Genomic DNA, 14,268 nt, shown 5'->3' with positions numbered 1-14,268 from the left:
ATTATCAAACAATTTTCAGAAAAATTGGTTCAAAATAGCTCTTGGAAGAAAATATAGTCCATGAAAATTTCGCTTGGCGAGAAAAAATTAGGCGAGATCTTGGCTGTCTACTAGTATGGGGTCGTGTGAACATTTCCTTTATTTCGTGCTTCATGTCGCAGTGGATGAGATCCAAAACGGCGTCATTCGTGAGGCGGCTGTCGTGAGGGTGAGTGCGCTACTGTTGTGCTTTTCTGGATTAATTGCAGTGTTTCTTTGGTGATACTGAGTAAGTGAAGGTGTTTGCTTACAACCGAGAATTGTCTTTACGTTTTCTCTGTCATCATTATGTATTCTCACTCACCGCGAGTCTCAGTCTGACAACTCAGACTCTTGAATTGAAATTGACTTTGGCATGGGTTGGGGTGGTTTATAATTATTGATTGTGATCGTCAACTTGTTTATTGTTATGACTGAAATTCTGGATTAAGAATTTTTAAATACATAAATCCTAGTGATAGCCTCAGTTGAAGTCAACAAATGGCACTTGCTAGTTCAAGTTCAGTTATAATTCAAGTTGCTACATAAGTTAATTTCAATTTTTGCTGTGTGGAATTTGAATTGAGATTAGGGGATATGCTTTCATGTTTTATAATTTAATGCAATGCCTTTATCTTCATATTATCCTGCATTTGTGCCTCAACATATTTCCTTCCCACGATGCATTGTGTCTGATGCACATTGTATGAGGAAATGACATTGAAATTCATTTTCTATTCCAGGCTTACACCAACACAGTGCAGTTCATCAGTCAGGAACTGTTGTTTTAAAATCCAGCAACCATTCAAGCAACAATGAATATTATGTCCAAAAAGAAGAAGTACAAGTTCCAGGTGGACCTTGAAGTGGAGGAGCTGACGGCAGTGCCATTTGTTAGTGCCGTACTCTTCTGCAAAGTGCATCTACTGGATGGTGGGAAGTTCATGGATCACTCTACCAGGTGAGGCATTAAAGTTTGAAATAATTGCGTCAATTTCTGCACACGTGAAATACAATAGGTATGGCAGAAAATATGCATATTTTTGAAAGGTTTACCTCAGGTCAATGTTTTTATTTCAATAATCCAGAGGACAAGGACCACCATTATGATGGAAGTGACAACTGGTTAAGATGAGGTCACTTGCAAAAGTTCCCATTTAAGTGATGAATAACCATATGCTTTATCACATAATATTTTCTCTAAAGAGACATTTTCTGCCATTGAATTTATAATGGGAATCACAAAGTTGATTTGACCCCAGGTTGAGGTCACACGATGTTGGCATGTGCTTGCAATAAGTTCCAGTGTTCAGCATCTCCATTGTTATAAGTCAAAACTACATTTAAATGGTAATTTGGAAAGTCGATCATCGTCGAGTATGCACGACGACGTATACGACACATTGTCACTGCGTAGCCACTGCGAATTGTGATCAATTCAATTGGTGGCGTGGCACAAACTAGCAATTCAGTTTTCAATTGATTTGAGATGCACCTCCTATCATCTGCATTATTGAACTCAGCGTCTTATAGCCTTGAGAAATGAGAATGACTGATGACCCAGGTTCTCCCTCTCCCAAACCCGGCCGACAAAACAAACATCTCACCGTCTCTCAGGAACCGCCGACGGTTCCGCGACTGACGGGTTCCCCGGCTGACTGTGACCTTGCCTGGGGCACCCCCGCGTCGGTGACCGCCCGCCTGCTGGCAGCGTGCGGTCCGGGTGCCGCCCGGTGGGTCATTTGTCACGTCGTCTGTCCGGCGGCGTCACTGCGCCATTGTGGGCTGACGGCGCTGTGGGGGACCGGCCACCGCCCGTGCCGCAGGGGCTGGTGTAGGGGCCTGCTGGTCAGTGGGGAAGTGATTGAGAAGGGTGGTCCCACTCCCGATTATGGATACTCGGGTATCCATGCTGGTGCTGCTATCTATGCCGTGATACTGGGATCCGTACCCCCAAGTGCTGGGATCCGCGTTCTCTGCCCTGGCCCATGGGATTCGTAGCTTGTATCTTGGGTTATGTAATACAGACACGGGAATAATTTGATAAGTATCTCCGAATTCTGCGATGCGCACTCCATGTGGCGTGATACTGCGAACCTCGAGTTGGACTGATAGCTGCATGTGGCGTTGTTATTGGTCGTAAGGCGTACAGCCCAACTGCGTGGACGGGAAGACTGTTCATCCGTGGCTATCTTTGAAAAAGAGTAGCGGGCTACCGCGACTGTCGTCGTCGCCCCAGACGGCCGCCGGTCGAGGTCGGGGTCAAATCCGTCGGCCCTGGGCGCCGCTTGGTGGCCCCGCCAGCTGCCGATTGGGGTCACCCGTGACTCGGATGGCCCCGTGGTCTGACACCCCTCCCTGCCCGTGCCGAGTAGAGACTGCTCAGCTCGCAGACATGGATTGATAGACTGGCAGCCGAGCAGAGGAAAACAAATTCAAATGAACGGTATAGACGGATGATGTGCGGAGATTCAGGCGGGGGAACGGGCAGTACGCTTAGAACTGAACGGCTAGACAGCCCTTGGCAGCTGTGCCTGCGAATGATGAGTAGGCGGTGTGGCCGTGGCCAGTGCTAGTGCATGAGCCCAAATATTGGCTTTGAATCACATCGCTGATGTATGACAGACCGTGTCCCGCCTCACCACACATTTATGTATCACTGTCCGCTTTCCGGCCATGTGATAACCGATCCTCTGCTTTTCTCGCTCCTCTGCTCGGCTGGATGCATTGCATACACCCTCTGGGGATGCACGGCCACCGCCGCCCTTGCCACTGCTGCAGTGCCGCCCTTTCATGCACTGCTGTCCTTCACTGGTTATCATCAATGCCCTGTCGTTTTGGCTACCCTCGGGTCATGAGGTACAGTGGAGGCTTTTCCGCTCGTCGCTCTGTTGAGTGCCCAGTGTCGGACTGGTCCTGCTGTTCGCCCAACCTGTCGTAGTGTTCTTCCTGCTGGCTGGACAACTACCTATCAGTCATGTTGTTGGATGAAGGGTCAGTCCTGCTGTCGAGTCAGTTACATTGCCAAACCAGTCGTATTGGCAGGCCAGTCCTGTTGGCAGGTCTGTTCTGTTTAGTACCGGCCCTGTTGTCGGATCTGTCCTGTTGTCAAGCCAGCTTTTCGGCGGCTATTTTCGTGTCAGTTCTGCCTTCGTGTCAACCCTGTTGTCATACCAGCCCTGTCCTCCAATCGGTTTTGATTGTCTGCCCGGTCCTTTTGTTTGGTCCAGTTTTGCTACCGTCAGTCCTGTAGCCTCAGTTAGGTCAGCGGTCTCAGTCCTGTCGTTAGTTCAGTCCTGTTGTCGGGCGCGTTGCGGTTCGACTCTGCTGATGATCCGAGTGACCTGTGACCGACCGGTCAGCACCAGTCAGTCCCACTTTCATATTTCATTAGCGTCGCCATGCATTATTGAAGCGCTCCGTCTGTGACCACTACCGCTGCCAGACCGGTGTGGCGTGTGTAAGTGCAGTGGGCCCTTCCTGGTTGGTAGTTACCGTCGCGCCCGTCCTTGGTCATTAGTGACAGCTATGCGGTTCGTACCGGTCTTGGCCAGTTCTGTCCCAACGCCCGCTAAAATCGGGGAGCGAGCGAGAGCCTGTTGACGGCTACCGACTTTGGTGCGTGATTGTCGGTGTTGCATAAGAATTAAGAGGCACGGACTATGATGGCTTTCAGTATGTTGCGAAACGCTACCCTTTTATGACCCGGCAAACGCTGTTGTCCGGCGTACGTGTGCACTTGCACGCAGGCCACCGAGTCCAGGATTTGTATCGCTTTCAGGTCACAGGGCACGAAGGTATCGGACTGTGCCTACTGCACACAGTAGCTGGCTTGTCACGCCGCAGAGTGGCGAACATGCCGGAACAACGGTATTGTGTTACTTGCCATGACCGGTAGTGTGACACGTTGTGCGCCGTTGCTGCTGAGCGCCGGAGTCTCTTTGTCGGCTGCTTCAGACACGGCTTTTCATCGCCATTTTGGGAACAACATCCCTGCTGAAGTGCTCGTTATGTTGTGCCGAAATCAGAGCTGCACTACAAGGCATACCGACAAAAACCGGTCTTGGTGAAGCGACATCTGTCCGCCGGAGACTGGCACGCGGTTATCTCGTTCTCGGTCTGTTTGACTGCACCGCTCTGGCAGCGTGTGTGAACGACGAGATAACGGGCGTAGGTCAGGTTGTTACGGGTACGGTCACAGCTGTTTTGCCGGTTAGTGCACGGATCGATTTTGCAATCGTTGCTAGCGGGAAACTGCAAAATATCACGTTCGGTATCCCTCACCTTCCTCTCCTCCGGTTGCGTTAGCCATCTCAGTCGGTGGATAATCCGATGTCCATACCTCTCATCGAAATACAGTGGACATTGGACAACTTCTCTTCTCTAACTCTGATCCGGCCTGTTATGCCACAGTCCTTAGTAAAGACCGCAGTTGACATTGTGAATCAGACCACATTCCCAAGCCTCGCTCTAGCCTCCCGGCCAGTTCGTCCCAAGAACCACGTCTGCCGTCACTCGACACACACCAAGGACCACTCGACCTTCCCAAACAGCTCTGAAACGACGCCGTCTTCACGTGGGTGCGGCTATACCGAAGGATGAACGAGGCTGGCTGTTTTTCGGAAATGACGCACGGTGGGGCGTTCCGCTTCGCTTGTAGTCAAGTCTGATGCTTGCGATTGCGGCATGCTTTGCCGACTGATGATGTGTGTTTGATGTGGTGCCCAGAGCGTGCCAACCGCTATTACAGAAGAGTGATAAGTGAGTGACGTCTTGGCGAGACTGACAAGGACACGATGGGTCCTCGGTGGCTTCTGGTAGGACTCTGTTCTGATAGGACATGGAAAGATATTTTCAAGTGTTTTCCAAGCATCTGGATATATTTTCAGAACCATGAAAAGAAATAATCGGAAGAAAGCTGTTACAGCGGTGACGTTCCTTGTTTAGACAACATAGCCCGACTGCGGGGGATAATATCATCGTGTATGGATTGTCATCGGCCGTTCGGAGCAGATCCATTGTCTAGCACGTTTGGTCGTGTTGCCCCCTGAAGCAGTGCGGCGGGGTCGTGTCTGCGTGACTCCGTGCTGTCGCCGGCGCCGCGGCAGCTCGGTCCGTCCGTCCCAGCGACCTTGGTAGGTGGCAAGGTCAGCCGGTGGAGCTGATCGCGGACGACAGGGCCGGCGCCCGCGCTGTCCGCCGCTCGTCACGGCCGGACAGAGCAACTGGCGAGAGGGGCGACAGAATCCCGGCGGTCCATTGGGGATCAAGGACAGGTCCAGATCGGTTCGAACAAACTGATCAGAGACCATTGATCGGGAACGAGAAGTCTGATGACGATCATAAACACTTAACTTCTTTCTTGAAAGTCGGAGACGATTTACTCCAACGGGCCATACATCTTGAAAGGATCATGCTGGCAGCAAAAAGTGCAATCATCTGGTAACTTTTTCTTGCATTTGTTTCCATGTCGCGAAGCTACCTCATACCTGTAACTCACCAGGAAACATTCCCGGAAACACTCCTCCCGGACACGCACTGGGCCATTAGCTGTATTACCAGCTGACAGACTATGGTCTCTCCTGGCGCCGTCGGCCGCCACAGTCGTCGAGCAGCTATCATCTCGCTAAGTAGCCAATCGCCCGATGACGCGGCCCGCCAGTCGCCACCGACCTGTGATGGACAGGTCGCCGGGTCGCAGACGGATGAGATCAGAAGTGGATTATCCGACCGACTCGCCTGCCCCGCAGGGTGGCCGCCGCATGGTGCGCCGCACAATAACAAACATGGCCTCATTGGCGGCTGCCGATCTGGATTCGGAGTGGGTGTTTGTTGACGGTGCGGTACGCGGGTGGTCGCGACTCGGGCGCCCTGCGGAGGTCCTTCGCGGAGGTGGGCGCTGACGATGCTCTGGGCTGTCGGAGGCGCGGTATGTCTCGATCGCTCTCTGTCAATCCTTGGCATGTATAAAAATCCGTCTTAGGTTTGGCTACGAGTTTGTGCGTGGTTTGCCCATTGGTCCGGCGCGTAGTTTGTCTATCTCTGCTGGCTTGCTGACTGGTATGCTGTCACTGGTTGACTGGTAGGGTCGGTTGTCAAGGGTTTGGTCACAGGTCCGTGTGTGGATTATCCATTGGTCCGTAGGTATATGGTTTGTTCATCTCTGCTGGTTTACTGACTGGTATGATGTCACTGGTGGGGCTCCATTGGAGAAGCGCGACACGTTGGAGGCCGATGACGTGTCCCAGCCTTCCTCCCACCGTGAGGTGTCACCCATGCCCTCCCGCTGGGCAGGCTGGTTGGATGGGGAGTGGGCTCACCATTCCACTGCTGCACTACTCATTCACTCACTCATTCCTCTCCCCATCCGTTATTACGGTCACGGTCTAAGCCCGAAAGCGAAACGATGAGCGGGAGTGACGGCTGCGAACCGAGCCTGTCCACTGTTTGTTAAACCGATATACGGGTCCGGAGCCGGGCCGAGGATAGACTTCTCGAAGCCGAAGCCGTTTCAGTATCGGCCTTCCTGGCATGCTAATATTGAGATTTGGGACTATCAATCTTTCACGCTTCACGCTCGCTCGTAATAACACATGGCCGCAGCAGCTTAGGACGGTTAGTTACAGCGTTTTAGATAGTAACCGTGTGTGTCTTGTTTTAGGCACGCCATTCGCTTAGATCCGGTTGCTACCGTGTTGCTCGGCCTAGGGGTGCCGTCTAAACAATTTTTACCCGTGTAGATGGTGGGCGAAACTTGCGAAGTTCGTGAGCAGGTGTTTGTGCCGGATGTGAAGTGACGTTTTTGATGGGTGTGGGCAGGTGTTTTTAGTGATTGACGTGCTCTTGAGTTTGCAACATTTATGACGGACGTTTGTGACATCTAAGAACCTACGATCGATAACCCTAACCCGAGGATTACGATTTATGTGGTCTTGTGTTTGTTTTTATGCAATACAGTATGAATGACGTTATCGAACCAACGTTTATGACATCTCCCTCTGTGTTTCTGCAGGGAGGAGGTGCACGACCACATGGTCAAGTGGAACGCGCGGATGTCGTTCACGGCCAAGATGACGGCGCCCTGCAGCACGGGAGTGCTCGACTCGTGCGTCTGCCGGGTCTCCGTCAGAAAGGTGGGTCCACGCTCCTCAAACCTGTGTCCACCCCATCACTTCAGGTCTGGTTTACCAAGCTAAAAAGCGGGTATGGGTAGGTAACTTTTAATTCCTGCCTTCGCATTGTAGCGTTGGTCCAACATGAAACCAGAAGCACTTATGAAAATCCTCCAAACTTGCGATAAAAACCGGTAAAGCGCCCCTTTCTAAACACTCCGAGTGTATGCATAAAACATCATGTTTCCCAACGTGTGGCCCTTCTGTAAGTGGCATCTGTGGCGTAACACCTGGTGCCGAGGCGATCCTCTCAGCTTCCCGGCACTACTTCTGGCTTGGTGGCTTCCATCCAGCCCAGATGAGACATCTCTCCTTGTATGACGTCCTACAAGTCTGTCGGGTGAGGTCACTCCCTCGTGACACGGATGACGTCACCCACCGGAGAGGAGCGGTGGGTGATGCCATACCCTCTTCCGCGCTCAGTTCTATTTGGTAACGACCAAAGTGTAGGCTGTATGCAGCAGTCATGTGCTCCCCTTTCATTTGATGACGTCACCCCCGGGTGATGACGCCTCACCCTCGGATGACGTCACCGTCCGTGTGATCAATACCTGCTGGGGCGTCCGGGCCGGCCCGCAGTTCGTCTGAAGGCCGCGCCCCTGGCTGGAATGACGTCATACATTCCGGGGAGCTCGGGTTCGTGACCGGCGCGATGGAAGCGTGCCCCGAGGCAGTGACGTGCGACCAACGGCTAGTTACGTGACCCTTGCGACAGGTGGAACCGCACCCGAGAACCGGTGCCAACCAGTTCCGGGGGGTATGGGGAGCTGCCAACTGTCTCAGCTGCTAACGGAGGGAGGGGGTCTGTCAGGCCCATCCAGGGACAGTCTTTGAGCTGTCAGTGTCAGGCGATTGAGATTTAGTCGGACGGTAGAACCATAGGGAGAGGATAACGGGTCGCATGTCGCCGCTGTATAAGGCCAATGTCGGCTTATACAGCGCGTATAAGGCAGTCCCGCATCGGCTCGGACCGAGCCGACTACCAAGGACCTTCCGTAGTGGGCATTATGGAGAGGTACGACTGCCTTATTCTGCGGGCCTGCGGCTGACGAATGGTTCTCCCAACGGCCGGTGACCGGCCGGTTCTGCGAGTCGTCCATTTGGTCCGGTCGCACGCCAGGAGCCGCCCGTGTCAATGGACAGTTTCTCTTTTATGGCCGGGTCTGGTTAGGACGGCCACGGAACTGGGCCTTTGTTCACCTCACGCGGTAGCAGTCCCGGTTTGTTCCATTCTTGGTCCTGTCTGAAATGGTCGGTGACTGAGACTGAAGACACCTGCTGTACGAAGGAAACAACTGGCGAGGTACTGACGGCGACGGCTTGGCCGTCCTCCTTGAGCCGCCATTTGCTTTTATTTATCGCCTTCAGCCATGATTGCCGTCTTTAGTCCCTTTTCAGTTCTATTCATCAGATAATGCCTCAGGGCGCACATCTAGCACCATTGCAATATTGCTGTGCTGTGTGGATATCGCTGCCAGTCCGTGACACGCTCCTGTATTTGTCGGCTTCTTTGTATGCGATTCTGTTTGGGAGCTATCCAAATCAAGGAAGACGATCTTTTGACGCCCCGTTAGTAGCGGTGATCGGGTACGTCAGTGTTTCCGATAAGATCGAACTGGGGCCGCTGTAAACAAAGACTGGGTGTGGCGGCAACGGTGAGGGACCTGCTTCGGACCACTGCTGTGGTGGTCGAGAAAATGTGAAGGCCGAGTGGCGACAAGGGCGATTAACAGTTCCTTGTCACGGCTGTTACCGGCACTTTTTGTTATTGGTTCGCCCAGAGCGGTGACACTGTTAGGTGGTGTTTTGACTTGTGAAAATATGTGCTGGCAAGGTGCAGTCCCGTTACCATTTTCCTATCGCATTCCTGAAATACCTGATATGTGATACTGTCATAATGCAGGCTAGCTGCTGCGCACCAGTCAGTCACCTGGCGACATTCTGGAGCACATGGCTGTCCGTAGTATTAGCACTTGTCTCGAGTAGTTTGCTATCGGCACACGCTCTCCGACACGATCCCCGGAGAGCTGTTTGAGCAGTGACGCGAGTGTTTGGTGACGCATCGACCAACGTGGGAGGCCCCGGCGTGCCGCCCCGCGTGGACCGGGTGCTTCCCCGTCACCTGACGGTCCCGAGAACAGCCCTCGACATATGGTTCAGGAAGATGACCAGAGATTCTACGAATAGCTGCTCCCGCTGGCCGGTCGTGAGGAAGTCTGGATCAAGTGGCGTCCCGAGAGGCGATGTCGTAACGAACGATGTCATTTCGCAAGGCGACGTCTGGCCAGGAAGCGAGCCACGTGCCAATGAGTTATGTAATTACCTGACATGTGGTTGGAAGTTGAGCTCGAACTCGGTTACTCTTGCCAACCGCGTTCCTCCCATGGGAATGCATAGTGTTAATAGTTTTCAGATTGCCCAACAGCTAAGCGTGCCATGGGACGTGAGAAAGTGTCTCCCAGAGTCGCTCGTTTTCTGGGTGAAACGACGCGACCAATAGCGCCAGGCGGACGACGCCGGCTGCGCGGCCCCGCCGCAGCTTTCCCCAGTTCAGGAGCGTCTGTCCCGTTTCTGGCGGCCCATCCCGGTCTCGCGGGACGCGTCGGCCCATCTGTGTGCCGGTCTACCCGTCGGCCCGGCATGTCTGCGCTGTGTCTCCCTCTCTCTCCAGGCGAAAGGACTCCGGTGGCGACAGATGGTCGTGGACCGAGTCAGTGTCGTGTGCCGGGAGTCGGCGGACCGCCGCGTCGCGCCGTGGGGTGTCGACGCGACGCTGACTCACGCTCACAGCCGCCGGAGTGGCGGAGTGCCACACCGCCTGGTGTCGGCTCCCGTGCGCCACTGACACACTGCCAGTGTGCTAGATGATGTGTCTGTGTCTGTTGGCTTTGGGCGGCGTGCCTGTCTGTTGGCTATGGTACTGGAGGCCGAATAGTGTGTCGGCTCCTGTGCAGTCGCCAGTCGCAGCAAATTATTTTCTGATTTTGGTAAATCTCACCGATGTAAATGGATGAAATCTCATAGGATTGAGGGAGAGCCTTGTTGCGATACTAGCCCTGTGATATTATTTTCTTATGCATGCAAAGCAAGGGACTTGCAATTTGCATCGCTGTGCCGAATGCACCCATGACTGTTGTCGACAACACGCTCCTGGATGAAAGTTCATGCGAGCAGGTGATGGAATACGGATAACTCATCTGGTTATTCATGAGTGGGTCAGTGATAAAGTCGTGAGATCTTACTGCCTGTTTTCCTACTTTCTGTAAACGAACTTTCTGAACCGCTGCGGACCCAACCGAACCCACTAGGACCGTGCCTGACCCATTGACCGGATGATCCTCTCTTGACCCGGCCGCGGTGGGCGGCCAGCGCGTGCTTAGCCGGTCAGGCCTGACCTGCCGGACTGCCCTGCCCGATATGGAGCGTTGTGTTATGATCGGACTCGGTCAAGTAGCTGTAATCCGGTGAAACCGGCCAGACGGAAGCAGCCTCCGGTCGGTCTGTGCTGCTGCGCGGCTGCGGGCCGACCCGACCGGGGCGGGGCAGCTGGGAAGGAAGTCCGGTGTGGCGGTCAGAGACGCGCGCCCAGTCGCCAGCCGGCAACGGGAGCACCGTCGGCCGGATGTCTGTGGTCGCGGGCTATGTTGGGACGCCGGGTATAGCAGGGGACCGGAGGACCGAAGGGCGTTTGAACTTTGGTCGAACGGGAGTATGTCGGCTGGCGCTCGGGTCAGGGTGCTGCGACGTCAAGGAAGAGCAGAGGGCCAGAGCGATGCTGGGGCATTGATGGCCGGTAGTCAGTTGGTGTGTTGATTCTGCATGGGGTGGGTAGGTGTAGTGGGCGACCGTCGCTCGTTGCGCGAGCCGAACACCCCGTCAGTACCGACACGGAGGGCTGACCGCATGTCGACTCCAACCGTGACATGACGGCTGACGAGCGTGTCGTGACGTAATGTGACTAGCGTGACGCGCCGGCTGACGGTCTGACCTCGACCCCGGCCCCGGCGCCACGGCCGGCGGCACGGTGACACGGCACGTCAGCGGGTGGGTGCAGCCGCCCGGGGCGTTCGGCACTCGACCCGTCCGACCCGGCGCGGCGCGGGGCTGTCGGCATGTGGGCAGCGTCCTCGACAGTCACCAGTGCAGGGCGTGGAGAGCGCCGGCCGAGCACTGCAGGATGTTTATGACGGAGAGTGTGAGACGCCGAGTGCAGATTTATGTAATGTTTATTGCGGGCGTGGCAGGCTCCCCAGCATATGTAATGAAGAGGCCGTTCCTCTGTGGCGGCTGGCAGAAGATATGCTAATAGTGTATGTTTGGCTGCATGGCGTGAAATGAGGTCGGATTCTGGGTACGATTGGTTGGCTGCATAGTTTCGGTTCGACTGGTTGGCTTCATTAATTGCAATGCAAGATAGCTTCATATGAATGCAATGATTGGATTTATGTTAACGAAGTGGACGTGCCTCTCGGCAAAAACATTTCGCTTAGGACTAGACAGATAATATTCCGTTCCGCTTTTTTTTTTGTCTGAAGAGTTACGGCCGTACCTAAGCCTATGGGCTTGTGTCTGATGCCTATAGCTGTGAAGCTCTGCAAGCATTGCTGGATTCAGAGCTCTATTTCCAGGCTTTTCGGGGGCCCGCTATAGTCCCTGGGTCCGGTCGGCGACTTCTGCAGAGCTGAATCAAGTCTTATCACCGGTATATCCGATCTTACTTTCGCTCCGGCTGTCCAGCAGGTCAAGCCAGCTAACGTGCTCCCATTCACCTCCCCTCGTTCCTGACCCATCCTGACCTGCCGGTCGCACTGATGCGCCCCGTCCGACCACTCTAACCTGGCCCCGTCTGACCACTCTGACCGCGCTGCTGACCGTGTTCCTATCTGACCATTCCGGTCTGTGCGCTGACTGGCCCCTTCTGACCACGCTGACCGCTGGCCGTATCAGTGTCCGCTGCTCACCGATCAGTGGGCCGGCGGTGCTGACGGGGCCGCCGTACCGCCGATCACTCGGCCAGTTAGTTCCGGTCGACTGGCACCGGGAATGTGGCCGTGTGGGCGTCCGCCGAGGCCGCGCCGGGCCTTGGGCCCCGCCCGCGGCCCCGGCCGCCGTTGTCCTGAGAGACGGTGCCGCTACAGCCAATCAAGGTGTTGAAGGAAGCCGCTGTGCCCAATGGGACGTGTCTTATTGAGTTGTGGAGGTTTCAGCTCGAGGCGGAGAGCACGGTCGAACGGACCGGACTGCAGGATGGCAAGAGATCACGTTTGGATTGGAATGCTTGTGTTCAAGAGTTCCGACTAGTGGCGCAGATTGATAGGTCACCGTTAGTGTCTAGCGGCTCTGGAGATAACTCGAGCGGATACACAGGAGTAATAGCAAATACAACCTTCGCGGAACGGCAAACACATCCCGGACACTCGCCAGATGTTTATTTACACACGGCTCTGATCGAGGAATCTCCAAGGACTCAAATGCCGAACCGCATGGTGCTTACACTCCGGGCTTTGTTTTTGGCTTTGAATAACAAGGCGGCAGACTCCGCAACAGTTCTTAGAGCTGAGGCGGAGTCATTAGTTTGAAAGTCGGTGCTTTGATCCGTTCTTGTCCTCTCGTTGTCTCGCTGGTGTTTGTGTTTCTGTCGCTGCAAGCTGCAAGTCCCTTGAGACATCCGCAGTGTGCAGCGACGCATCCCGTTGCGAGCGCGACACAGCCAGCATCTGAGCTTGGGCGGCGTTCTAACGGTCTCTGGGCGGGGTGTGCTGGAGTCAGCCGGCCGGGGCGAGCACAGCGGCCGTGGAGGCGACCACCAGAGCCAAGGCCGCGCCGGGAGAGTCTCAGCCGCACCACGAACGTCACCGCAGCGATGGGAGCACCTCTGGTCTCCGCGCGAGATCACCGTTACGACCCGGCGTGGGAGTGCCGGCGCCGGCGGACGCCGTCAGGCGGCACGTGTCGATGGCGGCCTCAGGATGGCGTCATTACCATGCCGAGGGCTACAGTCCGGCCGTCGTCACTCCAACGGTCCAGTGGTCACCGATAGTCCCTGCTGCTGTAGTTCGGTTCTCCCGTCCTGGCCGGTTGATAGGCTTAAAACTGTCCGGGAAGTGCGCATAGTCACCTGGGGCGAAGGGCGTGTTTGACCTGACCCCTGCCCAAAGCTCTCTTAGAACGGCTGTTTGCCGCACAACGGTGATCTTGTTGAGTTCGGATTAATCGTAATGCGTGGAGTGGAATGGACTGAGCTTAGATGTGTGGGCGTTCATCTGCAGTCAAAGTTCGCCACGTCATTTCTTTGAGAGCCGGCCGCAAGGTCACTCAAGAACAGTGGCCCACTTTGTCGGCGAATGATCTTGTCCTTCGTCTGGCTATCGGTCTTCCCGTGAACGCTCGTCTTTGATTAGATCGATGAGCTCATAATCTTGAACCTTACCGCCGCTCATGGGGAGCATTGACCGTTGATCGAGCTGGGAGGGAACCAGGTGCGGTTCTCGTGAGTTTCGATTGTCATCACGATGTCGGCGTTTATTAATTCGGCCTTATGCTACCCACCCGCCTAGCAAACTGATGTCCCTTCAATTCTGTCATGAAGAGGTATGGCGCGAGAACGTTGGATAGCAAATTGCCTCCTTCCGATAACTGAACTTCCCTCTCCGGACTAGAACCAATAATTCAGTTCCCGCTGAAGCTCTCGTTATTGGACCATACGTACCGGCTGTCTGTCGTGAGCCGTGCCTCTCCATCAGTGGGTCGGTCGTAGCTTGTTTCCGTCTCGTTTCCCATTCCAGCCGGCCCGTTTCCGTCTCATATGGTCTGTGACGACAGACGGCTGTGCTGCCGCCAGAGACATTTCGCTCTTGCAGCCTCCCAGGGGCTGGTGGTCTTCAGTTTATCATCAGCCAGTTTCGCCCTATCTTATCGTCAGGGCTCTTTTTAGGTTGTTCGCCTCTATTTGTTTCTTCCGAGCTGTCTGGTCGTCTCACCTAACACGATGGCTCACTTCACAAGCTCTTTAGACCCTCAACTCCTGCATACATCTTTCACCTCTTCTTAACCCGCGCCCCACTGGGGGGGGGGGGGC

General features: G+C 54.6%; 1 protein-coding gene across 3 annotated transcripts in view; it reads left to right on the top strand.

Moving 5' to 3' along the window:
- The first annotated feature begins 134 nt into the window (after positions 1-134).
- The window catches only part of LOC122377372 (protein FAM102A-like), a 36,051-nt gene continuing 21,917 nt past the window's right edge, over positions 135-14,268 (top strand). Inside the window, exons 1-3 of one of the 3 annotated variants that reach the window (XR_006255849.1) lie at positions 135-208; positions 762-979; positions 7,031-7,151. Coding sequence is in view for 1 of the 3 variants with exons in the window: in XM_043357314.1 (XP_043213249.1) it covers positions 834-979; positions 7,031-7,151 (267 nt within the window). In the remaining 2 variants the exon portion in view is untranslated. Of the gene's footprint in view, positions 269-761; positions 980-7,030; positions 7,152-14,268 lie in introns of all 3 variants that reach the window. The other 2 variants (XM_043357314.1, XR_006255850.1) reach the window with 2 other exon arrangements.

This window comes from Amphibalanus amphitrite, unplaced genomic scaffold (genome assembly GCF_019059575.1).
Source record: "Amphibalanus amphitrite isolate SeventyFive unplaced genomic scaffold, NRLGWU_Aamphi_draft 000043F_arrow, whole genome shotgun sequence".
NCBI lineage: Eukaryota > Metazoa > Arthropoda > Thecostraca > Balanomorpha > Balanidae > Amphibalanus > Amphibalanus amphitrite.
Note: the sequence above shows the minus strand (reverse complement) of the source record. Positions and strands in the feature narration are given on the sequence as shown.